Source organism: Anastrepha ludens, chromosome 4 (genome assembly GCF_028408465.1).
Source record: "Anastrepha ludens isolate Willacy chromosome 4, idAnaLude1.1, whole genome shotgun sequence".
Lineage (NCBI taxonomy): Eukaryota > Metazoa > Arthropoda > Insecta > Diptera > Tephritidae > Anastrepha > Anastrepha ludens.
Window position 1 is genome coordinate 68,114,360 of NC_071500.1, and position 27,814 is coordinate 68,142,173.

General features: G+C 35.5%; 1 protein-coding gene across 1 annotated transcript; it reads left to right on the top strand.

The window, feature by feature from the left end:
• Positions 1 to 6,033: 6,033 nt before the first annotated feature.
• LOC128859675 (pH-sensitive chloride channel 2) lies at positions 6,034 to 27,469 on the top strand. The gene is made up of 7 exons (XM_054096674.1): positions 6,034 to 6,590; positions 17,680 to 17,807; positions 17,870 to 18,268; positions 18,367 to 18,525; positions 20,029 to 20,184; positions 21,758 to 22,125; positions 22,202 to 27,469. The coding sequence occupies exons 1-7, from the start codon at positions 6,511 to 6,513 to the stop codon at positions 22,472 to 22,474; spliced, it is 1,563 nt and encodes a 520-aa protein (XP_053952649.1). The 5' UTR covers positions 6,034 to 6,510; the 3' UTR covers positions 22,475 to 27,469.
• Positions 27,470 to 27,814: the final 345 nt, after the last annotated feature.

Consider the following 27,814-nt stretch of genomic DNA (forward strand, 5'->3'; position numbering starts at 1 on the left):
TTGCGTTACTAATTGGATTGTTTCTTATGGTATCTTGTATTTCCATTTTTCTATTTGGACGCATTCTCTACATCTTTTTCTGAGCTCCATATAGGCTCAACGTTTCTTGTAAAGCTTTCCCAGTATGATTCTTATTTTCGCGTGGCATGATTCCTGTCTGTAGTGTATTTGTCAAAATTAGAAGATCAATACATTTTAATTTAATATCTTGATTTACTTCTAATAAAACAAAAGTTAATATAACTACGGTAAAAGGTTAAATATTTAATATAATACGAGTACGCACCTTTCAAATTCTCATCCGAGGCTTTTACCTTTCAAATTATTTACATACCAAAAAAATCCCTTTCTACTTATAATTTTCTAATAAAATTCGTTGACAACACTGTTTGCTACAGACTGTTTGCTTCCAGAAAAGTTCATTGTTAGTAACTTTAAAAAACTTAACAATATAATCCTTCCACCATAAACATATCATGTAAATTTTGCACATTAATCTTTAGGCGCCAAGCGCCGCCGCGCCGATGCTTCCGTGACGCGCAAGAGAAATGGCAAAAACGGCAGCGTAAACGTCTAATCCAATCTCCATGTTTTAAAATTGTTATACGTATATAATTATGTCATTTAAGTATCTAGGCTAGAGATACATGAAAAGTTTTTTTTTAAATGTTTTTTTTGAATTCTCTTGTAGAAAACTAGGACCTTTTTTTGTGTTAAATTATATTTTGGAAGTTTATAAGACTTATTTTATTTTTAATAACAATTTATATACTCCCACATTTTCTTTATCACTTATAACTGACATTCTTCTGTGCGAAGCTTCCACGGTGTTTTGCGTTGTTGGAATATTTATATCCATTTGTTCATACTCGTATACATATTGACCAAAAATATGAGGGATATATTATAATATATTATAGTCCTTTTACCTTTGTTTGGTTTTTCGGTGTTTGTGTTTTCGACATATCGTACCAAATCTTTTGCAATATATTCTGGTGGGCCCTGAAAGTATTTGTAAAAGCTAGAATTTTTCTTAAAAATTAAATATTGTGGAATGGCTTTCCAATTTGCCCAGATTTTTTGCTGATTTCTGGCTCTGTCTCACAAACGGCTCGAATGACATACATACATATTCGTACATATTTACATAAGTGCATCAAATCCACGATGTACAGAAACTAAGGTGGCATCGTGCGAAAACCGCTACTTAATTTTTCGCGCTTTTGACAGCCGACTGACGTCATAAACTATAATAATACAAAGCAAATAAACAAAATTAACAAAAGGAAGAGAAATTACTTGTTTGTAAATATTCAGTGCATGGTTTGTTGGATTGTAGTTTAAGATTTAAATAATCAAACTGATGAAAACGAAGTACTCCGTGTTTAGTTGTGAAAGTACAAGTGAATATAAAGCACAAATGATATGTGTATGTATAATTAATTGTGTTTGGTAGTTTTAATTGCATTCGTTTGCCTTTTCTCTACACAAACAAGTAATTTCCCTTCTTTTTGTTTGTATATTCTCAAGGCATGACGTCACAGCGAATTAGGAAGACGTAATCTTGTATTCTATCATTCTTGGTCAAATCGCATAGAAGCTGCGTGTTTCTGTTAAAAGAAAAGATCGTCTTCTATTCGATTTTACAGTAGCTAATTTGGAATAAATCAGTTCTGAACATTCATGTAAGGTTTTTTCGTTCATAATTTTTTTTTCAGCATAGCCGCCGAAATTCAGATGTATCTCAACGCAATTTTTGTGCCACCTTAAGACTAAAACTTGGAATATGATCAGATAAGCTCAAACTTATTTTTCAAAATTCTCATGAAAGTTGTGAAAGAATGTCTCAAAAATCAATCTCATGAATTGTTTCTCAATAGTAAGCGTGGTGGGTACTTCATTTTGCCCAAAAGTTTTCTTTTGTAAACGCCACACAGTACTTATATTTATTAGGTTGGAGAATAAGTTCGTAGCGATTTTACCGCTTTTAAAATACAAAAAAAATTTAAAACCGCTGTAGACTTATTACCCAACCCAATAAATAAGTTAACAATATGACATCAATTTCATTTCGCGGAAATATGAAATAACTGAAACTTGAGATATAAATGAGAGAAAGCTTTCGATGTCGACGAGGGCGATTCAATAAGTAGCCGTGTTTGATTACAGAGGGTGTTTCTGAGGGAAGTTGGTGTTAGCATCGTGTGCTGCGATCTATCAAGCGACGGCGAAACAAATTTCAGATTGATTGATAAGTTAATTTGGATTTGGCAGCTATTCGAGTAAAACGAGTTAAGTGATTTTCGCCAAGATGGAAAAAGAGCAGTATCGTTCGGTAATTCGCTTTTTGTTGTTGCGACCAGGACGGCCGGCTGACGTGGTTGCCAAGCAAATCATTCGAAGTAACAGAAACCATAAGAGTATCGACCGGAATGGCAATTAATATTTTACATGATAAGTTGGCGATGAAAATATTATCGGGCCGATGGGTGCTGCACTTGCTCACAAGCAACAGCAAGTGGATGCGAAGCAGTGTTTGAAGCAATTTAAGCGTGGCCCGAAGGAATTTTTGCGTCGAGATGTCACCGTTGATGAAACCTGGATTCATCATTACAGAAACTAAGCAATAATCAAATCAATGGATTTCTCCCGGTGAGTCTGCTCTAAAGAAGGCGAAAACAGCCCCATCGGGTGGAGAGGACATGGCGATGATTTTTTGGGATGCGAACGGCGTCATCCTCATGAATTTTTTAGAAAAAGGAAGAACGACCTCTGGATAATACTGCAGTGAGTTATTGGACCGCTTTTACAAAAAAAATTGAAGGAGACACGGCCGCATTTGGCGAAAAAGAAGCACATTTATCCGAAGTTGTCGATGCCAAACTGCACGAATTGCATTATAAATTGCTGCCGCAATTCCGCTCACGGGAAAAAATTTAGTTCAAGCGAGGAAGTCATTGCCGAGACAGAGGAGTATTTTGGAGAGTTCGACAAATCATATTATTGGGAGGGTTTAATAAACGGCCGGAGCGTTGAGAGAAGTGTACCTTTCTAAAAGGAGACTATGTTGAAAAATAAAAAAACAAAAATTTCAATAAATGGTGTCTTCATTTCTAATACGGGTACTTATTGAACCCCGCTCGTAAGTTCACCAACCAAAAGTGAATCATTTGTTGTCTACCAATTTAATAATATTGCCTGAGTACCTTTTTAAAAGCCATTATCAAACTTAACCACTTCACAAAAATAGAGGAGATTAAATTTTCACTCACTGGCACAGCATTCTACGTCGACGTTGAAATAAATCATAACAAAATCTATAAGTTTGTGTATTTATTGCTCTGTGCAGAAGTTCTACGATAAACAATTTTATACTACTTATACATATATTTTAGGTCTTATACATCTGTTTCATGTAATTTGTTTTCAATTTTAGGTTCAAAAATTATATTAACATGTAAAGAATAAGAAGGTTAATATGTATGTACTCGTATGTTAAAAAACTTATTCTCCTCGTATTGCTCGGAAATATTTTGAATATACTATATTATTTCTAATAAGGATTACACTTTGACGCACCCTAAGTAAAAGTCATACATAATCCTAAAAGCGTGGTTTGACAAATAAATATTATGAATTGTTCACCAGAATCTTGCCATTTTTACAATGCATATTCTATATTTTTATTCACTAATTTTAATTTTTCTCTCAACAGCGCCCGGTGCGATATGAGTTAAGAACAACTGTGCAAATCGAACTACATTTTTTTCTCTTTAGTTACTCGCATAGAATACGAGTATTCCATATAGAATAACAAGCAACACGGACTTAAAATAAGGTAAATATTGTATTTAAAAATGAGAAATTTTTATATTATACCTATATATTATACCTTTGAGGAAAGTTATATTCATTAAATATAAATAATAATTCATTCATTTTGGTGATCTTATATTAGTTAAACAAGTAATAACTATTTGGATCAAATAAAGAACTGATTCAATTTACTGTACTATATGTTTACTTCGCGACCGCCGAATGGGTTGATACATTACTACCATCCGGAGTACGTAGGTTGGAATCTTCGTGAAATACCAAATTAAAGGAAACACTTTTTATGGGAATAGCGGTCGCATCTCGACAGGCAATGGCAAACCTCCGAGAGTATTTCCAACTTCTCATAAAAATATCTGTCGTTCGGAGATGTCAAGAGATTAATTCGGATTGTTAAGATGTTTTTTCAGCATCTGCAGATATACTTGGCTTAGTTTTGCGTTCTCTTCGACTAGTGTAGGCAATAATCAGTATTTGACATACCAATAGGTAGAAGCACTAGCTTTATCAGAGACAATTTGTCACGTAACAACCGAAAAGTTTTGACTCCGGAAAGATTTTACAAATCAGCGTTCAATATAAAGTACACTATACACAGATCACTTTTACTATTAAAATGTGTTCAATGACCGAATTTCTCTTTTGGCCGACTTTGACGTGGTTTTTTGGGTTTCCGCTCATGTGGCTAGCGCCATTCAGCCGCTTGTTGACTGGTTTGCATGTCAAACTTATATACCCACGTCTCCTCACCGGTCATGATGCGCTGGATAAACGTTGGGTCCGAATTCATTCGCTCAAGCATGTCTTCAGCCACCTTCTTCTAATGAATTATTTGAGAGAAATTCAACTCTCTCGGAATGAGTTGAGCAGCCACGCGTCTCATGCCCAATTGATGGTGTAAAATATTGCGAATTGATTCGTGAGACACGTTTAGGTCACGAGCTACTTCCCTCCAATTTTAATGATAGCTTTTTCAGCACCAGTTCCTTGATTTTGTCGACGTTTTCATCCTATAAAGACGTTGATGGGCGATCAGATCGGGGCAAATCTTCCACGACTTCTCGGCCCATTGCAAAAGCCGTATACCACTCGTTGGGCCTTTTTTTGATAAAGCTCTCTCGCCATAGGCTCTCTGCAACATTTTCAACGATTCGGTACACGAAATCCCGTTCAAAACATAAAATTTAAGAAAAACTATTTGTTCAACATTTTTATCCATAGTGAAAATCGCAGAGCACACCTGCGGTTGAGTGATGTACAAATGGAATTAAATGCCAAAAACAAACTAATTAACAGATCACGCTCAAACTCTACGACTCTATAGAGGAAAGTTGTACCAACATTCAAGCAAAAAAAATTGAGGCATGTGTGCAACTCGCGATTTTTAAATGAATAATTCCCGATATTTTTTGACAGAATGCCACCTGTTTGGTACAGTGGTATATCCGGCCATATTTTTTTCAAAAGCGAAGACAAATCAATGCCATCAGACCAGCGCAGACGCTCAGCAATTGCTTGTTCCCAAAAGACCTTGTAGGACCTTTGGTATTAGCAGACCATACTACCTGCAAATCATAGATTCATTGAACCAAGATTTTGGTAGTAAAGTTACGTCCAGAAATGGACATGTAGACTGACTTCTAAGGTGAAGTAATTTGACGTTGTAGCATAATTTTTTGTAATACTGTTTAAAACCGCCGCTGTGGTCATATGGGAGATTCTGGAAATATATTGAAACTAAATACTGTATACCCCGAAATGCACTTATCCACTCAGAATAGTAAACCAGTACAAACGAACTATCGATTTATTATTATTTTTTTATTTATTTACAGTTCCAAATCCAGTAATTGAAATTTTAAATTAATATAATAACGTAATTTTTGTTAAATTTTAGTAAGAGCACACTTCCATACCAACTTTTTTTTTATTTCAACAGTATTGCGACTGAAACGCCTAGTTTGAAAGTTATAAAGACAGTCACATCTTGAAAGAAATACGACTGAGAACATGGAGTCTCACTCGTCCATACATACATATCCATATACTAGCCTTATCAGTAAGTGAGAGCATCTTGAAGTAATAAAAAAGGTAAATACAACAAAAGCAACAACAAAAATTATGCATGCCTAGGTAATATGGAGTGCGACATAGTCAACACTCTTATTTGTTTTTGATTTTTTTTTTTTTAATATTTTTCGCGCTACCAATTTGCTACTCAGATCAGTATTTCAACAACGACCAACCAACGATCCAGTTCAAATATAAGTCGGATACCGCAGCTAAAAGACGTTAAAAAAAAGCGGACTCATTTTGTGAGTTTCAAAAGCGGGCACGCGCGTCGGTAGAATAAAACTCAATCGTATCGGTAGTGAGTGAAGCGAGTGAACTTGTAGGTGGTGCTGACGCGTAGACGACGACCGTCAGACGCACGGTTGGTTGTGAAGATCGATTATGTATGAGACGGCCATTTGCATAAAAAAACATTTTATTTGGAAATGAATTATATTTTACACCTGTTTAAAGTATAAGTGATATTGAACTTGAAACGTAATATAATATCAATAGGTGCAAAGTTTACCCATACAATTCAATAAGTCTGCTTACCGACTTTCGGAAAATAAATCGAATAAGTTTTTATTACATATATTTAGAAAATAAAACTGCTCGCTCAATATGAGAAACATACATTTCCACATAGTGACGAAAGTGTTGCTGCTCAGCTTTATTTTCACAACCACACAGCTATCCGCAACGTAAGTTCGTCTTCAAAGTGACTGATTGCCTGTATATATTTTGTGTATTGTATATCTCTAACATACAAAACATGTAAAATACAACATCTCGAACATAACTTTGTGTTTTTGCTTTTGTAGGTTGCTTTTATCAATATGTCTGTGTTTTTTTCTGAGAGGTATTTAGGAAAAAACTCATCTATCTGCGGCCAAGCTTCTATTCCAATTTGTAGCTGCGTCTAGATGTTGCTCCAAAATTCTCCTAATTAGCTAAAGTCACGTTACTCGTAATATGCTGCAACAAGATCGCTTTGTAGCGCCTTGAGTTGCAGTTTATGTTTTTGTTTATTATTGTTAGGAAGCCGCCAATAAATGACTGCTTGAACTAGTGTTACTATTTTTTCGCCAGACAACTAGAAACCGGTAATTTTATACGTGCATATCGATAATCAAACCCGTTCAGAATGTTTGTGCGAACATTAGGTCGGATCAATTTGTTCTTAAAAAATATAACCGTTTTTGGGTCGGTAACTGACGTATTCTACTGTTCTAGCGGTTCTACGGTTCTAACGAACCACATTAGAAAAAATAAAAAATTAAATAATTGGCGCGTACATCCCTGTTAGGTATTTGGCCGAGCTCCTCCTCCAGTTTTAACCCCACTCCGCATGGCAAATGGTTTTATGAGGCGCTTTTTCATGGCAGAAATACACTCTAAGCTTTGTCATTGCCTGCCGAGGGGCGACCGCTATTAGACATTTTTTTTTTTTATTATTATTTGCTGTTCATGCACGGAGACTCGAGCCTACGCACTCCCGAATGGTAGTCATACACCAACGCATTCGGCTACAGCGGCGGCAATTGCATTATATGGGCTTACAATATTTGTTATACAATATTTCTTATATTTAATAAAACGTACAATCACCCCCAGTAGCTATAATAGCTGCACATCTTCGAGTCATATTTTGAGTTAATTTCTGCGCACGTTGTGGAAGTAATCGCCTCCAAATTAGCCGAATTTGTAATGATAAATGTTTGAGCCTCCATAGTTGTTTTTCTCTGAGTTTTCCATCAGACGAATGCCGATCAAACATTTCAATCCCATATTGCTCTTTCCACTCTACACGCCCTCGGGTTTGATGATACTTGGTATCGTTGTTTTCTTGTAAAATCCAAGGTTGACAATTTGTTCCAAACGTCTCTTAGCTGACTGTAATAATGCATTCAAATTGACGATAAACACAAATAAACGGCCAAATCCTTTTTCGAAGAATCAGCCCCAAGAGTGAACTTAATTCTATGTTTACAGTTCGTTCAAGTTGTGGACTATCAGCAGAATGGCAGTACCAACGTATGCAACTATTCGTCCTAAGGGAAGATTCATCCATGAATCTCACGTTTGCCCAACTCTCTTCTGAATTTGCCTTAGCCCATGCAAGTCCTTCTACAATGTGTGATAATGAGAGCAGCAGTTTTTTCAATGTTCTCCGGAATTTGAGGTCTTCTGCACGTAAGCATCCCCGAATCGTGTATTTGGATATATTAGCACCACTTTTCCATGAAAATGCTTCAGCTTCACAAGCAAATCAATGATTTTCTGATCTTACTTTGGAGAGGTATTTGTTTTGCCTCGTCTGGTGAAATCGTTAGCGTTTTTAACTTTGGTATACCATTGCACCCATTTATTTATGAACGTCTTCGACTTTTTCAAATACTTTGCGGCACGTGTCATTTTTGAAGCCTTAGGATGTGTACAAAGGAACACTGCTTCAAATCGTTTTTCATACGCGGAACTCATTTTGAAAAAACAACGTAAGCTTTCTAATTTCAAACCCTCCACTAGGGAGTGTAGAACTTCAAAGTTTGCTCAACTTGACTACTTTTAAAGGAAGTAAACCGAACACTATTTATTACAAGTATCTTATTTGAAGTCATAAAAAATATATAGAAAAAACCTAAAATTATTTTATAATAAAAGAAAGCAGTAGAATGTTCCTGGTAGAATTATAATCCATTCTATTCCTTATAATATTACATTGAATATATTTCTTCTTAGGCTTAGTAAAGTAGAAAAACCTACACGCTCAGAATTCTGAATTTACTCTCAAAATCTGGACTAAGTGTCGAATAACCACTTTCTCATAGGTTGACGCATATGCTTACCTTTAAATTTATGATTTTTAGTCGGTAAAAAGTTTTGTATCTAATTCAAAAGAAGATATTTAGCTGTTTACAAAGATATATGTATAAGGTACCAACATTCCAAGGAATACTGGAGTATGGGGTAAAACATAAGAAAAATTTGAAATTTTTGTGCATATTTTCATTTTTAAAGGAGTTCTAAATTTCTTTTTTGTTGGCCGTGTTGCGAATAAACCACTTTGAATTCTGTTTTTAAACGAGTTATGAATTATTATAATCACCTGGTGCTCGGCGAAGACATTTGACACCTTTACTTTATCACAATTGTGATATAACAGAATAAAATGTACCACACAAATTTTTATTTACTTATATTTATAATACTATTATAAGTCTCTTAATACACCAAATATCAAAATTCAACTTAAACACCAGAAATGGGTCAAAAGAGAAAATGTGTTTAAATGCTAATTTCGTTAGAGACAAAAAGAGCGTCCATCCATTAAGGAGTTGGAGTGTTAAAATAGTTAGCCAAAATGTTAGTTATTTTTTTTTTACATACATAAAACAATTAAACACATCATATACCTAAAACGTAAAGTTCACATAGTTTCCCATGGCGATTTAACATAAGAATGCGCAACAGGATGAAAACTTTGACCCTCCATAGAACAAAACACAGACGTCAACTTTCAAATTGACGATACACAAACACTCGTATATATTTTCGATCCCTATACCTCCATTGACAAACCCTTGTAATTTTCTTGTTGCACAGTGTAATTGGATAAGTCGACATAAAGCTAAAAAACCATTACATGGTTGTTGTGTCTGCTTTGGGGTTTGTTTGAATTCTTTTTGTTCAGAATTGCGAGTGACTACTTCAGTCGCCGAAACAAATTGACCCGCCCTATTGTACGTGCACAATTAAAATTGACCACTCATACGCACCACCCATTATACGATATTCGATTGTTGAAGGTTGTGTCAACCTCAAGTTGAGATATATCACGCGGAAAAAATGAAAGTGCTTAGATGTTGAGTTTATTTATGTTGTTAGTTCAATATTTGCATACAGTGCAAATCATTCGTTTATACGCATTTTATTCTTTTGTAACAATTAAGAAAAGTTTGGCTAGACATTTGTTTAAACCCATCAGAGCCTTAGATAAGTTAAAACAAATTGTATGGAAACTTATAACATAAAGAAATTTAAGCTTTTCGGATGTAAGTCAACTAATTTATTCGACGTAACCGTGGGTTACTTTATATAATTTCTTCTTAACACTGTTTCCGTAGTCATGGGTAAAGGCAGAAGATTAACTGATTCCGAAGAGGAAATAATTGCAACAGACAAATTGCATGAAGAATTGGTCGAAGTGAGGGTGTGATAAGAAGTTAATTTAAAAAAAATGAAAAATATGCGGCGTAAGAAGTGAAACCAAAGGAAATTGAAAACTTAGCTTGCGGCAAAAATATTAAATTCGCGACGAAGCTCCTAGAAATAGATTATCAGCTAGGCAAATTAAAAAAAAAAATTAAATGATAACTCAAAGCAAAGAAAGCACGTTCGTATGAGTTTCATAAAATAAAATAAAAATTTAAGACCCATGAATCGCGGCATGTAATGTTTTTCGGACGAAAGAAGAATTTCTTTGGACTAGACTACAACAGCTGCTACTCGTATTGGCATGATTTAGGGAATCTCCATGTTGTACGGTTAAAGCGTAATTTCGGTGGCGGCGCCGTTATAGTATCGGGAGTTTTATCCTATAATGTGACGATCCGCATTTGTTTCATTACAACGAAAATGGATTCTTAAAATTATTTAGATTTATTGGAAGTTGTCCTGAATAGCTTATTATGACCGCAATTCGAAAAAAAAATTACATAGTTCAACAAAACTATGCGGCTATTCACGATTCTAGGCTATGAAGAGAGTGGTATTCTGGAAAATACGATATTTATTAGAATGGCCAGCAGCAGTCCCGATTGCAACCACATGCACAATCTTTGGGGCATTCTCGCTGGAGAAATACATATATTCCATTGGAAAGCAGTACAGCAGTGTGATTCATCATCTATTCGTCAAGACAAGCCTAAAAATTAGTTCCGATACCTTACATTAGTGGACTCCATGCTAAACAGAATTTATTATAAAATACAAAATAAGAGAAACCATCGGAAATATTAAAACGCATTTTTCGCATTTTGCGCAGCTATCACTGTTTAACAGGTTCGAGAAGTGTTCCCTCCATATCTTCAGTATGCGCTGGATGTCAGTCACCAGATCGTCGTCTTTGTTCTTACAGGAAAACGCCTTATCTTGAAACCTTCTGTAAGCCGCCGAACTTTCTGGTACAATTTTCGGACGTTTTTCGTGTTGGCCAGCATCTCAAGCTCCTCGCACTCACGTATTTCGGCCTCTCCTTTCCCCTGTCAGATAATACGTCTCTCTTCCTTTCTTAGCTCTCGGTAGCGATCCCACATGGCTCGCTTTGCGCCCGATCGAAGCGTGGCTCTATAGGCGGCATCCTTTCTTTCTGCGGCAGCATGACATTCCTCGTCGTACCAATTGTTTTTTCGGGCTCGCCGGAATCCGATTTCTTCTTCGGCGGCGGTACGTAGAGAACAAAAAATGTTGCTCCATTGAAGGAGACAGCCAGGTAGCTTGGTACATCTTTTTATGCTGGAATCAGGTGCTGTAAACTGGATTTTTAAGTGGCGGGTCCCAATCCCAGCGCACAATCAGCTATCCTGGAATGCTTCGCCTTGTCACATTAACTCACTCCCAAACGGGTGTTCGGAAGCTACCCAGAGGATACTTGGGCAAATCCCGTGAGTTGTGAGCTGCTTGAACCAAGTGAATGGTGATCAGTTACTTTCCCCACTTGTGTGGACTTCTACATATGGAACCATCCTCCAAAGTTATTTAAATTGAATATAACTTATTTCTAAACAAGCTTTGAAACTGGGGCCGGCTTCCCAAGCTCAACTGCTTCCCATTAGCAATTGCTTTAACGTCGTCCAATCTGGCAGTTGTCCTCGCCTGACTATATCAAATAGAGAGTCTTTCGGTGAACGCCGTCCATATAGAGCGTCAAATAGGTGCGATCGCTATCGAACGGTTGAATAAGTTTGATATTCTGTATAACCAGTTCCCTTGTTTCCCTCTATTTTGCTGCTAACTTCACTTAAATTGATTATATTAAACAATGCACTTAATTTCTCTAGTTTTTCTTCCATAAACATTACTTAGCTTACGCTTACAAGCTTACGACCGGCCGCAGTAGCCGAATCGGTTGCTGTGTGACTACCATCCGGGGGTGCATAGGTTCGAATCTCCGTGCATGAACATCAAACAATAAGAAAGTTTTTTTTCTAATAGCGGCCGTCCTTCAACAAGAAATGGCAAAATTTCGTGTATATTTCTGCCATGAAAAAATGCCTCATAAAAACCAGTTGCCATTCGAAGTCGACTCAAAACTATAGATCCCTCCATTTGTGGAACAACACCAAGACGCACACCACAAATAACCAATATTTATTATTTATTTAGTAGTTTCAGTAGCATTAGTAGGTTAAATTACGGAACTGCACATTTTTTTTTTTTGCATACACTCTTTGCTGCTTTTAAGGCATTTCGAAAGGAGAATCCTGAATGAATTCACCTTGGCATTTCGATTTTGAAGGAGAAAATCGCATAGGAATGCCTTTTCAACTCACTTTTACGATATAACGTTTTGTGACCATAGGCAAAAACTAATTACTCTATTAAAAAAATAATACTCTCTTTTTGTTGTAATTTTTTCACTCATTATTCTAGTGCATAAAACTTCACTTTTCCGTTTTTTCCGCTTCTTTTTCTTTTCTTGTTTTTTATCTAATAACGTTTCTGCAGCACAAATTATTTAAGTCTTCATACTTGACGCTTCGTTTATAAGTTATTAGTTTTTCCATACACAGCACCGTTTTCCCCTTCCACAGTGTAGCACATTTAATTTTTCAGTGCCATATTTTGTTTTTATTTTATTGTAGTTTCACATAAGTATCTTTTGCGTTTAAGGATCTTTCGCGCAACCAAATCAAAGACTATATTTATTAAATTTTTCTTTAATAATATTACGTTAAAACACTCTATCAAAATTGACGCACGCAAATGCCAAAACCCGATAGTTAGTTAAACTTATCAAAAATTATCGAAAACGATTAAACACGGGGATTGACCTATTGTTCTCTCAGTATAAAGTTACCTTGGCGCTGTCAGAATAAAGCTGATAGATCAATATGAAATTAAAAGCCAAACTTGCATTTATATAAATGGCGTTTACACAATCATTGGGTGTTTGGCCGAGCTCCTCCTGATGTGCGTCTTAATGTTTTTCTACAAATGGAGATACCTGTTTTTGGCGCTTTCGATCGGCGGATGGTTTTCTATGACTAGATTTGGCATTGACAAGGACAGAACGCTCTAGAAAAAACTTGCTGTGGGGTTTTGAACTTTTGAAATGCTAATTTTTCATGTTACTTTCTCGTCTTGTTCACGTTTTAGAGTAGTCGCTGCACAAAAAACTTGTGTCCACGTGTTCATGTTTGGGAGTATTCGCGTTGGGTAGTGTACGCTGTACAAAACATTTTTATTACTGCACGTTACAAAAGCATTGATAATTAAGTTTGAAATTATACATTAGCGGTAGCGTATTGTGACTGGTCGTGATATATCGATAGATAGGAATACAGAGAGAACGAAGGTTCGAATCTCGATGAAACACCAAAATGAAGAAAAACGTTTTTCTAATAGCGGTCGCACCTCGGCAGGCAATGGCAAACCTCCGTGGATATTTCTGCAATGAAAAAGTTCCTCATAAGAAATATCTGACGTTGGGAGTCAGCTTGAAACTGCAAGTCCCTCCATTTGTGGTGTGGAAAAAAATCAAGAGAGGAGGAGCTCGGCCAAACACCCAGAAAGGGCGTACGCAAATCACATATATATATCTGGATCCTTAAAAAAGTAACGTATTTCTACTATAAAAATCGTCGAACGAAGCTACAAACCTGGTGGCCAAAGGAAAAGTGTGAGATTAGTTAATGCGATGCTAACCATATCGACCATCCAACTCTGCAAGTCCCAATTTAATCGGCATTCTTTTGTTACTCGTATACTCGCTGACTTTTGAGACTTAAACTTTGTAAATATACAAACCCCGAGAAGCGATAGCACATCAATATTTTCACCAGTTTTACTATTTTATTTTCTTTTTTTATTTCGAATGTTCATTTTTTTGTTCAAATGTACAATATATGTAAACCTTTAACTTTTAAAAGCTAAGAAATTTTAAAATGTTATATACAAATTAGAAAAAAGTTCATATACCTTCCATCCTAATTCCACAGTTTTTAGTTAATATTTTTGGTATGAAGCTTGGTAGTATATTAAATTTTAGTACAATAAAGTGCTAGATGGAAGCTGCTGAAAAATTTTTTAGATTTTTTTATAATTTGCGTGTTCTACATACTATACATATCGCACTTGTTACGTTAAAGCGTAACAACTCAAAATGAAAAGGAAAAGAGTAACAACTCAAAAAATTGTTATTTTAGCGCAACTACTAAACAAATAAGAATGAAACAACCGTTATATTGTTTTTAATGATATTTTCGTGCAATTACATATTTTTTTCCTTGTAATACCTACATATATTATTAATATTTACGGAAACAGTTTTTCGTCTCTACTGAAAATGTTCAGATTTTGAGTTGTTACGCTTTAACGTAACAAGTGCGATATGTTCTATATGGATATACATATGTAGATGCAGTCCGCTCCAGGTACCGCAACAGCTGTTAGAAATTATTTCCGGAAAAAAAGTAATTTCCTTTCAAGTTTGAACGAACGACTCAATTTTTAATTAAGGTATATTTTTTTATGAATTTGTTTTTGTAAACGCCGCTAATGAGTAAACAACAGTACACAGAAAACGACAATGGTGTTACAGAAATTCAAAAAGCACGCAAAAAAATATCTGTAATGAGCGCAAAAAGCCTTTAGTAAATAATGAAAAGATGCGCCAAAGCCCACTTAATGAAAATTATACAAAACATTGCACTGTCTATTAAATAAACAATTAAAATAATAAGTTTGTGCTTGCATTGATGGCTCTGCGGTTTTTATGCAATATTCGGCAAGAGGATCAGCTAAAAAAACTAAAATAATAAAATTAAGTTAGCAATAAAAAGATTCAGTGTTCCTTAGTATGGAAGCAGAAGGTTAGCAAAATATTATTATTTTTTCCGTCTGATAAAAATAGTCGACTACAGGTGGAACCTTGAAATCTGTACGCATATGTATATACGCGGATACATGTAAAAATGTAAATGGAAATACACAAATTCTATAAGGGCTGATTGCTGGAAAATATTTTAAACTCCAGCATAATTTTTGCTCTTCTCAAAGTAATCTTGCTTATTTTGCTTGCTTATTTGCTCGGTGCACTTATTTCTATTTTGACGATTTATGATGTTTTTAATACTGCCAAAAGTGTTTCATTACGTGTACTTGTTCTTGTATAAAATTCAATAAAATGCAAGTAGCAGAAGAATGAGTATACATGCATTTGTGTGTGTGTACATGGCATGTTCATAGGTATAACGGAGTATATTTTTGTTTGCTTCATTTCAGCAAATATTTGCACAGCACGTTTGTCAACTGAATTAACGCAGCTGTAGCTTCGTCACAGTTTCATTTTTTCATGTCAACAAAATTGACAGTTTTTATTAACACTCCATTTAATTTCTTATTAAAAATTTTGTTTCAATTTTGATGCTGTAGGGCAATTCAGTTAACATATGCGTATATGCAAAACTTCACATACATATGAACATGTAGAGCTGAATTAAACACTGTTTATATCGTTTTTTTTGTTTTAGCTGCATAAGAACTATTAGTTTAAGTAGATCGCTATGGTTTGACAACTGCGAATGGCGAACAGTGTTGACATTTCTATTCAGTAAGATATGGCAAGTCATCAAGAATCGTTTAACGCCAGAACAACGCTTCCAAATAGTGGAAATATTCTTTGAAAAAAAAAACAAAAAAAAAACGAATCTGTTCGCATAGTTCATACAGCACTGGCGGCATCATCGATCCTTATTTCTTTCTTTATTTATTAGGAAGGAGTTATTTGTAACAGTAAATGGCGAGCACTATTGAGTCATGCTGACTGGATTAAGTTTTCAAAACTTAATCAGTTAAACATCGACGACATTTGGTTCCAATAAGACGACGCAGCTTACTATACAGCGCGCTTAACAATCGGTCAGATGTCATATTCAAAAAATAAATGTGATAAAGTTATCTATCAGATTATATTAAAAAAATTCTTCCAATTCTTAAGGATGTATTGCGATATTTTAAGTCGTTGTTTATAATTCACTTCAACAGACTTTTTGAAGCGATTTTTTCCAATTCTCGAAGCAGTTCTGATATGCAATTTTTGGTATGTCCTTGAGCTCTCTCAGCGATTCGGTTTTTATCTCCTCCATTGCCGCAAAACGCCATCCTTTCATGGGCTTCTTCAATCTTGACAACAGGAAAAAGTCTCAAGGGGCCAAATTTGGTGAATACGGAGGCTGAGGCATGATAACGGTGTTATTTTTTGCCAAATAATCTCTCACAAGCAAAGATGAGTGAGCAGGTGCATCATCATGATGCAAAAGCCATTATGCGCAAACGGCGCATAACTTTCAGGTAATAGTACTTATTTACCGTACGACCTTGTGGTAAGAACACCAGATGCACTACGCTATGGTAATCAAAGAAAACAGTGAGTAAAACCTTGACATTTAATCGATCTTGGAAAGTTTTTTGTAGTCTTGGCTCTCCCGGACTCTTCCATTGGGACGATTGGTCTTTGGTTTCGATCTCATAACCATATACCCATGGTTCGTCACCAGTTACGACCCTTTCAAGCAAATCTGGATTATCGTTGACGTCGTTCAACAATTCCTGAGCGACGTTGTTTTTGGTCAAAACTCAACAATTTTGGTACGAACTGCCTCGCGCTTCATGCCCAAAATTTCCGAAAAGAATGTATGGCATAAGCCAACTGATATGCCGACATCTTCAGCAACTTCTCTCTTCTTTGTGATTTGACGATTCTCCATAAGAATTTTCTTCACTTTCTCAACATTTTCATCGGTTGTTGGTATGCTGGGGCATCCAGAGCAAGCGTCGTCATTCACATATTCTCGGCCTTCTGTAAAAAGTTTCACTTTCAGAGCACTCTCACCGTATGCCATTGTCAACATTTCAAGTGTTTTTGAGCACTTAATTCCATTTTATTTAATAGCAGAAAATCTCCGAACTTGTCTTATTATGCCTCTCACAAACAAATTAAATATGCTTTATTGCTAAAACCATAAATATATCTTCGAGACGAGTGTACTAACATAAAAAAATAATAATCGAAAGTCGAATGTACGTAGCTCGCGAAATTTAAAAATTCACCTTATTTTTGAACACACCTCGTATATATATGAGTTCTCCCTTCAACAGTAACACTTAATGTAAGGTGCAGATATCTAAACCAACCTAACCTAATATAGTCCAGAAGCGCGGCATTGAAATATTTCAAGAATTTCAACCTTATATCGACAGATTTTTTACCAGAACTTCTTCAGTTAGGTTACAAAAGCATTTTATGGGTGTGGATGACATGCTTTCTAAGACACCCGATATTCGTTCACTGCGCGTAAGCCCAGGATTTTCGTTTTCCTTTTCATCCTAGAAATTCTACATTAATTTTAGCCACATGCACATGCAGCTTAAATCCTCTTCGACTAAGAACCGCGCCACTACGCAACTCGTTGTGGCCCCTACAAATTGCGATCTACTCTATTCGAATTATCGAAAGTTTTGTTATATTACAAATTAATAATTACTATTTTTTACGATTTTTTATTCCAGGGCGTCACAAACACCTGAGGTGGAAGAAGACTGTCCGCCTATTTCAAATGCCACAAATTTACAACAAACGCAACTCATCCAGCGATTAACCCACGTTTGTCGTTACGATCGCCTAGAGCGACCAATTGGTAAATTTTTTGTTGAAATACATTTCTAGGTATACAAGTGAAAATATTTACTTTAATAATAGAATATGGGAAAAATGGCGAACGTCTGCCCGTTACCGTTAAGGCGCGCATTTACGTGTACTTCCTACAAAACCTCAATTCGGATTTACTGCAATTCAAAATGCATGCCCTACTACAATTAAGCTTTAACGATAGCCGTCTTTCTTACAAGGAGTTGAAGCGAAATGACAACATCATCGGACAGAAACATCTGAGCGAACGATTATGGTTACCTCACATATTCTTCGCCAACGAGCGCGACTCCAGCATATTGGGTACAGATGAGAAGGACGTGCTGACGTCAATATCACCTGAAGGTCGTGTGGTTATATCGCAACGCCTACAGGCGACTCTCTATTGTTATATGAATTTCAAGAAGTTTCCATTCGATGAGCAATTCTGTTCGACTGTGTTGGAAAGCTGTAAGTAAAAAAGTGCGAGAATGCAGCTTGCTTACATACATACAGCTTTGTATATTTGTACACATACATATATAATGTTTTGCTTAATTTCTTATAAGGGATGTACAACAAAACAGAAATGGTGCTCGAATGGGAATCCTATTCGCCGATCTCATTTGATCCAGAAATGCATCTCACCGAATATAATATGCAACGTTTTTGGTATAATGAGTCAATTGTGAACTCGAATGGCATAAATTTGCGACATGGTTCCTTTGGTGAGTATTGTCAATATGTAAAAAATTAGCACCATATTTCATAAGGGGGTTTGGGAGTTGTTCCAAAACGAATCAAATAAATGATAAAGTCTTAGTAATTAGTAATTAATCCAGAGTCGCGAAAGAAATATTTGCTTTTATTGAAACCGATGTGCTACGAACTCTCCGGCAGATCGAGTATTTCATTGCTATTTTGTTTTAGTCCTGTGTGCAGAAGCCAAAATTCAAAAGTTCCATTTACTTCGGATTGGTTCGGAACAATATTTTTGCACTTGGTTCAAATAACGTACAACTTCCAGCTTCAATGGAGTATTCCCTGCACAGCTACCAAACACCCACTTAGATTCGTATTAAAGTGAGGTCTCACTTCGACGTAATCGTTTGAAGATCTGACGAGAGTCTGCAGTATCTACTACTAATACTAATACCTTTCTGTGGACTTACAAAGGGCCACAAGCTCTAGCGGCTAGCGAAAAGCGACAAGCGAAACAATTCCTAGCGACAGACAGAGGATTTTCTGATAATCTACTTTCGCTTAGCAGAGTAGACTCAAGACTTTTTACCTGGTTACTTCACAGGCCATTATAGCCTGAGATATCACTTAAACAAAATTTGCCTCTCGGAGACCATTTTCTGCCGATTTTGTGAAATGGACACTGAAAATTCAGAACATATTCTTTGTAAATGTCCTGCGCTAGGCAGAAAACGGCTACAGCACTTGGTGATACTGCCGTGCCTCCTTATAAACTATCGAACAGTAAACCCCAGAATGTGCTAAAATTCTTAGAAAGCCTTAAAATATAGCAGTCTTTGCACAATAGATATATATTTGTCGCAGTGCGTAGTAGCCTAATAATAATAATAATATTATATTTACTAATAAGTGCGGCTGTTTATAAAAGCTTCAAAAAATATTATTTTTAGTGCCTAGCACACCCAACATATTTACTCTTCATGTGTTTGAATTAGACTCGCATATGTTTCTATGAATTAATTTGTCCACCATGAGATTGTAAAACTTAGAAGGATTATCTAGAAACTTCCAGCTTCAGAGCTCAGATAAATGCACGAACCATAGAATCAATAAATGGATTCATTCAGAAGGTCTACCTATCCCAAGCGATTTATCAAATATGGAAGTGTATAAGTTCCGTGCCGGATTTTATATACCAATGTTCTTTTAGTTTGATGTAATAGTTATTGGTATACATTTTTTGGCTTCAGCAATTTTTTCGCTGCCATATATTGAAATAATGTTATTTTTACCACATTGAATGAATACTCGTAGTGATCTACCTGATATCTGTACTAATATAGGTATATCCCAACATTTATTGACATATTGCAATTTACATTCGAGTTATACCTTCCATATAAAGGGCAGGCCTAAACAACAGTTATATTTAACGATCGGCGGGAAATAATTCGTATACCTTTTCTTTATATTGTATGTTTTCAAATCATTACGTACTTATAAACTATTTGATTTTCTTCTTTTTGTAGTCGGCAATTACAGTTCACTAAGTTTTACCGTTCATCTTAATCGTGAGATCGGTTTCTATCTACTGGACTATTTTTTGCCCTCAATGATGATCGTTGCCATTTCATGGGTCTCATTCTGGCTGCAAGCTGACCAATCGCCACCGCGTATTATGTTGGGTAAGTACACTTTTTATTTATTCAAAGGGTGGTCGAAATAAAAGTATATTAGAAATAAAACAAAATGTGTAAAAGTATTTTTGTCCTTATTAATGAATTATTGTATAATTTCATTAATTTGGCTTTGCCTTCCATGCGCATTGTTCTGTTGGCCTAAAGAGCATTTCCAGCAGTATTTTCGGATAAATTGGCCAATTATGGCACTGGGTAAAACTTGATGCATCTTCAAAACAGATAATATTTCGGTCCAAGAATCATCTGGGGTGTTAAGAATCATATAAGGTCTCGCAAACTTTTCGCTAAAACTTGCATATGATGATACTATGTTGCTCACTGAGAGCCATTATTTTAAGCGACTAAGAACAATCAGTGGCAATGTTACCAAATAAATGATACAAGAATAAAGTTACATTTAGACTACCGTACGATTCAGTTTATTTAGGCTATAATCAAAGTCAAAGCCGCAGTCACTTCTTTATCTTACTAGTCAGTCCCCAGGTCTTAGTAGAATTGAAATAAATAACCATCTAAAGAACTCGGCCGAGCAAACGGTGAGAGGGTAGATAAAAATAACAGACTAAAGAAGAGTATAGTTGGAAATTATCTACACAAATTAATAAGAAAAGAATGCGTCGATAAATTGAAATCATTTTACGTTGCTAGCCGTAGCATCTTCCTTAGGTACACATACACCGAGATTGAGGCATGCTGGGCGTTGCTGAGTATCAATAAGATTTTCCATGATCAGCCTGTGGTAAAAAAAATGTGTTTGCGTTGGATTCCATAATTTAAAAAACGCCCTGCAAACGTGGCTGGACAAAATGCATCACATAGATATGCAAATGTGTATTGATCATCACGGAAAATATTCTGGAAAATAATAATTCCACTGTTAGTGCAGAAATATGAATAGCAACCCTCGTATACGGTTTGGAGCTTGACTTTGGCTAAGTCTTCCACATACTCTATGATCAAAAAGTACCGAGAATGTTTAATTTAAACGAACCACGCCCGTGGGAATCGGACCATATTTTTTTCTTATGTTGGTAGGACTGTAAGACACACATTATCATTTTTAGCGCCATCGGATCATCTGAGAGATGCTGTACGTCGCAAACGCCGAGCCCAAATTGTGCTGGATTATTTGACCAAACACCAAATAAATATCTATCATCGTGCATGCACCGTATTCACCTGATATGGCCCCGTGCGACTTGTTTTTGTTTCCCAAGTTGAAGTTACCACTTCGTGGAAGGAGATTTCAGTCGATAAAGGATATCAAAAAGAATGCGTCGAAAGAGCTTGAGGTCATCCCTTCGTCGACCTACCAGAGGTGCATGGAGGATTAGGTTAAACGTTAGTACATGTGTGTTGCTTTAGAGGGGTCATATTTTGAAAGCGATAAAATAAAATTACCTGAAATTTAACTCTGTTTTGTTATATTTAAACATTCCCGGTACTTTCTGATCATAGGGTACATATGTAATTACATACCTATGTATACTTTCACTGCCACCTCTATATCACATCTTTCTAATTCGAGTAATACTAACACACATTTCCATTTTTTCAGGCACTAGCACCATGCTATCATTTATTACCTTGTCTTCCTCGCAGACTAAAACTTTGCCCAAAGTCAGTTACATAAAGGTATCTGAAATTTGGTTCCTTGGTTGCACTTTCTTCATCTTCGGAAGTATGGTGGAATTCGCATTCGTCAATACGATTTGGAGACGCAAAGAGAATGTTGAGTTGAAGAAGGTGAATAGTAAATACATTGTGAAGGCATCGTTAACACCTCGTCCGACACGGCGTGATATAAATAAGAACAATCTTTCGCGAACGCGCTCTTGTTCCAGTCTCGATAATATTACATCAAGCACGGAAAGTGTATTGAAGGGTCATTCCAATCCAGGTTACAACAATTACTTAACTGTGCATGTAAGTGAACTAGTAGCCTCAAATTACTTTATATTATATAACTATAATATAAATACAAATTGTAAATTCCCTTTAGAACTTACCTATAATTACCACCGAGTGTGCGGACACACCTTCCGTGACGAGTGACCGTAACAGCAATTGTACCGATCATGTTGTTAATATAGAGAAGGATGGACACTTTGGAATGAATGGTAGCACGGATCAAGAACTTGCTGATCATACCACATTTACAACAATGACACCGCAAGAGATTGCCATGTGGATCGACAGACGCTCACGATTTCTATTCCCAGTCATGTTTCTGGCTTTCAATGCACTCTACTGGACGTTTGTTTATTGCTTTTGATGCTGTCTAACGAAGTTGTCTCGAAACAAAGTTGATAAGAGGATTCTAGTATTATTTATGAATTAAGAAAACGCATACATTTTTTACTACACACACGAATATCATATATTTACGCCAAAAAGTATTTTTAAGCTAGATTAAATATGCTCAGCAAAGTCTTTCACGCGATTTTTATGTCCGCAAAACTAGTCACTAAGTCTATGACAATACATACATATGTATATACATATATATAAATCTCATGCATCTATACTAATTTAGAATATACTGTAAGAAAGACATTCTACCAATACTTCAACCCACGATAAAACATAGTAAGGTAAAACCGCTGAGAGTCACTTTTATCGTTTTTGGCGTTTTCAAAGCATTTAGTCTCACACTCTGATTTTCTTGTTTGTTTTGGTTTGATTCTTTCATTCAAATAAATTGGAAATCAAATTGTATTTTCTATGCCGTTAAAACGCGTAAAATTCTGCTAAAGGCAAGAAAAATCTCTACTTTCATATAAATGGATGTCCACAATTACATAAATAATTGACGAGTGCGCGTAGGTACAGCCGAATACTTTTGCCACGTCTGCACTCCAAAGAATGTATGCTTCAATGTTCACTCATACAAGGCACTTCGCCAGCTTTCAATAAAACCAGTTTTTTCCTGTGCGCTTACATTCAAATACCGCCAAATTCTTTGGCCCCATCTTCGCTCCTGTGCACTTATTTGAAAATTTATTTATGTAAAAGATATTTCCAAAGACCCGCCTAGAACTTATTTTAAAATAAAGCACCCTAAAATATAGAGTAATATATATTTTAGATTTTTTTCTTTTTCTTCTAGATATAAAATGCAATAAATAATCGATTTATGAATGCCTAATTGTTGAGAACGTCGAGATATCAATGTTGAAGGTTGTTCAGCAACTCTTTGCCCTAAAGCAGCAATATGAACCAACCTCTGCCAGTTTTCTATACTCGACAGAACCAATTTCTTGAAATGCTTTCATCAACCTTTATATTGTCGACTCATTCGGACGGCTATTCCTGCCAAAAAAATTAGGGATTTTGATATATGTTGTTCTTAAAGCATTTGCTCGTTTTCATAATAAGTTTCCATAATTTTATCGCGTTTCTCTCATGTAAAATTGTGCATCTGTGTACTTGAGAAAGGTCAAAGACGACATAGAAAAGGTACCGTCTAGTCACTGAAATCTAAACATCACGTTTGAAAGATGCTTTTTATACACATATAAAGAACGTTAAGTATCCTAATGGGAAATAAAACAAATGCTTTGGTAGAAGTAATTTTATTTTTTTATTCGTTTGGAAAAGGTATACATATCGCACTTGTTACGTTAAAGCGTAACAACTCAAAATCTGAACATTTTCAGTAGAGACGAAAAACTGTTTCCGTAAATATTAATAATATAGGCATTACAAGGAAAAAAATATGTAATTACACGAAAATATCATTAAAAACAATATAACGGTTGTTTCATTCTTATTTGTTTAGTAGTTGCGCTAAAATAAATTTTGAGTTGTTACTCTTTTATTTTTCATTTTGAGTTGTTACGCTTTAACGTAACAAGTGCGATATGTAGACTCAATCTCAAGAACAATTTTATATTTTAAATTGAATGTTTATATTTATATTTGGATGCTTTGTTATTACGCGAGATTTGCATATTCTGATGAAAGACTTTATAGTCTGGCAAACTTAAAAAAAAAATCATGGTCGACGAATTGAGAGAACGGTTCTACCTTACTAAGCTTTTATCATGATTCTACGAATACTTTAACCACTGTACGCCTATGTGTACAGGCCCAGCGCAAAGATTTTACAATTTTTACACATGTCATTTTATCTAAAATAAATAAATGTTACTATTTTAAGGAATGTCTTCTTGATTTCTGAACGTTAAGGTCGTGCAGAAAAACATGTGTCACACTTTAATGGCTTGGAAAGTTTTCACATCCCTTATCACCAAGTAATTTTGTTGTTGTTGGCATGTGATGATTCAAAAAATTACTCATCAAAGCCATTGAAAAACAGAAAAAGGTTTCTAAATTTCATAGAAAACTTATTTACAGATACTTAGTTGAATCTGATTTTTAATTGATATCAAATATGTTGATAAGTGGTAAAAAAATATTTTTTTATTATTATCTTATACAAAGTTTAGAGATTTAGATGAGATAAAAATTATTGTCATATGCTTATTTAAAATAATTTGAAATGGTAAAAATCCGACTTCGTATAAGTAGACAACTAATAGGAAATGCGAAAACGAATTAGATTAATATTGCGCAATAAGGATAATTTAATAAATGTATTTGGTAAAGATAAGTTAATGATAGCTGGTCTTAAAATGTTATAGGTTAAGCCAAAAGTTCTCTCCAAAATGAATACAACAAATATTATACACATTAATTACCAATAAATCCACAAATTTAATCTACCCTTCACATATGGCAGATTATCTTCAAAATTGACAATCAGCTGTCAGTTCTGTTATGAAAGGTTTTTCTTCAGAGAAACTATTTTGGTGAAAAATTTCGGTGTTTTTGGTTTGTTTAGTAATTATTAACGATATGAGAAAAAGACATGGAAAGGGAATGATTTATTTAATTGCACAATTGGCTGCTAAAAATAAACAGTTGGAGGAAATCCGTAAACGACGTCTACTGTGCGTCTTGATGTTGTTCCACAAATGGAGGGATCTACAGTTTCAAGCCGACTCCGAACGGACTTGTTCGTACATACATATGAAATTGGGTCCAAGAAAATTGTTTTTCTTTTTTTTGTTTCCTTCTTCACTCCTCTGGGAGCATAGGGCTATCGACAAGATGGACTGCGATCATAAAACGATTCTCAGTCACCTTCATTCAATAGGATTTACCGAAAAATTTTAAGCCTGGGTGCGTCACGAGGTCAACGAAAAAGACAAAGAAACTCGCCTTCAAATTCCTTCTCAGCATCTCGCCCGCCATCGAGCAATACGCTGTCACTAACAGCAGATGAGAAATGGACCCTATACATCAATATGAAGCAAAGAAGGAAGTGGGTGGCTCCAGGAGATACACCAAAGCCGAGAATCAAGCCGGATCTTCACCCAAAGAAGATTATGATATACGTTTGGTCGCATTGAAAACACATCCGTGTTGAAGCTCCATCTCACACCGGTTCTGATTTTTTTAATCACAAAGAGTTTTCAGCATTGTAGTACTTGCGGCAATTAGTGCTCATCGCGGCTTCATTTACATTGATGCGGGTAGTAATGAAGAGCGTCTTATGTATATCCTGGTATACAAAAATAGTTCGGAAAGATGACGAGATGGAAATCAGAAATAGCTGAACACAAATGTATAGTGGCTGTCTTCTTAGACTTTAATCGAAACAATCGACAGAAGCATTATGATAAAAAAATGACAAAATACGGAATACAAGGAGATGAACGAAAATGGTTCGGAAGCTACTTGAACTACAGAAGGTAGTGCACAAGGATATCGGATTGGATGTGTGACCAGAAATCCATCGACCTCAAGGAGCGGTGCTGGGAACACTTCTATTCCTCATATACATCAATGATACGGAAAAAGTGTTACGTGGAGTCGAGATCTGCCAGTTTACTGATGAGACTCTACTGCACATACATATACAACTGGTAGTTCAACGCATGAATCATTGAAAGAATAAACACTAATTCATAATATATAAAGTGTTTTCCAGTAAGAGGTGTTATTCCCTTAAAAGATCAATGGTTTCGTTGCTTGTGTGGCACGTAGCGCCGTCTTGTTGAAAATAAACGTTGTCCAGATCAATATCATCCAATTAAGGCCATAAAAAATTGTCAATCATCTCTCGATAGCGCAATTCATTCACCGTAACTGTTGCTCCAGCTTCATTTTCGAAAAGTAAGGTCCAATGACTCCGCCGGACCATAAACCGCACCAGTCACACGTTGAGGATAGAGAGGCTTTTCAACAATAACTCTTTGATTTTCTGAGCCCCAGATCCGACAATTTTGCTTTTTGACGAAGCCACCGAGGTGGAAATGGGCCGCAATACTCAAGATGATTTTTCGATGGAATTCCGAAAATATTTGAAAATAAAAAAGCGCCGCAGGCTAAAATTTTGACTTTTTTTTGTTTTCAAATGTACATACATACATGTTACAAAAACAAATATTTTTACAAATACCGAAAATTTGGAATAAAAATCGCGCGATTTTCAGTATTTGTAAAAATTTTTTTTTTTTGTAACATGTATGCATATTCGAAATCGAAAAAGCTCCCCCATAAATAATAAAAATAACAGGAAAAAGAAAATTCGCTTTGTTCTCTCATCGTTCGTTTGACAGTTCGCTCCTCACATTTATTCTGCACGGTATTATAAACGTTTAGAAGAACATTTGTAATAATAGAATTTTAATAGAACTTTCAGTATTATTTAGTAAAAATAGCTTTAAATCAAATTTTCAATTAATAAAGAGTGTTTATAAGTGAATATTGTTACTTTTCTGTGTTTGTACTTAAGCAAAATAAGCGTCTGTAATAGGACATTTTTTCAAGCTTATGCAAAAAAGAAGCATTTTTAACGTTAAATATTGCTATTAATTACACTTGCTACAATTGCAATCACATATTATATCTATTCTGAATTCTTTGAATATTTAAATTTGCTTATTAAATCAGCGCGTGTGTACACCGAACTAAAATCACTGAACGTTTTATCAAAACATGTCGAGACTTAATTGTTCATTTTAAATCAACTGTCAAATTTGATTGAATGCGAAGGACAATATTTTAAACGTGAGCATTGCCTTGTTATATTATCATTTTGAAAATGTCAAGTAAGCCAGTAGGTTGTATCCGCGCTCTTGACTGTTTGAAAACATGGTTAATTTAAACGATGAGGAGGAAAGAAGAACGCCGAGATTATAGGGGAATCTTCTTTTGTAAAGGCACATGCACAGTCTGTAATACTAAAATTATTAAAGATGCCGCCAATGCAAACGTGTCTAAAAATATCTATTGGCTGTCAAACATGCGCAGTGACATCGCATTGTCTCACAGATGTTGGCAATATATGAAATATCATGAATTGCCAACTTCATTCAATCTGCAGTGTTGATGTCATTTTCATAGAAATTGACTACTGAAATCCATCAGAAACGTATGGTCGAAGTCGGAAGTTACGAAAATACTTTTTTTTTTAAACAGGTAATTTAGATCAAATCGATGTGCCGTCAACAATTATAGCAAATTTCGTTCATTTCTTAGAGAAACGGCATATGGGAAATAATACATTCACATATAAGTAGATGATCTATTTTTTCGCGCCTTA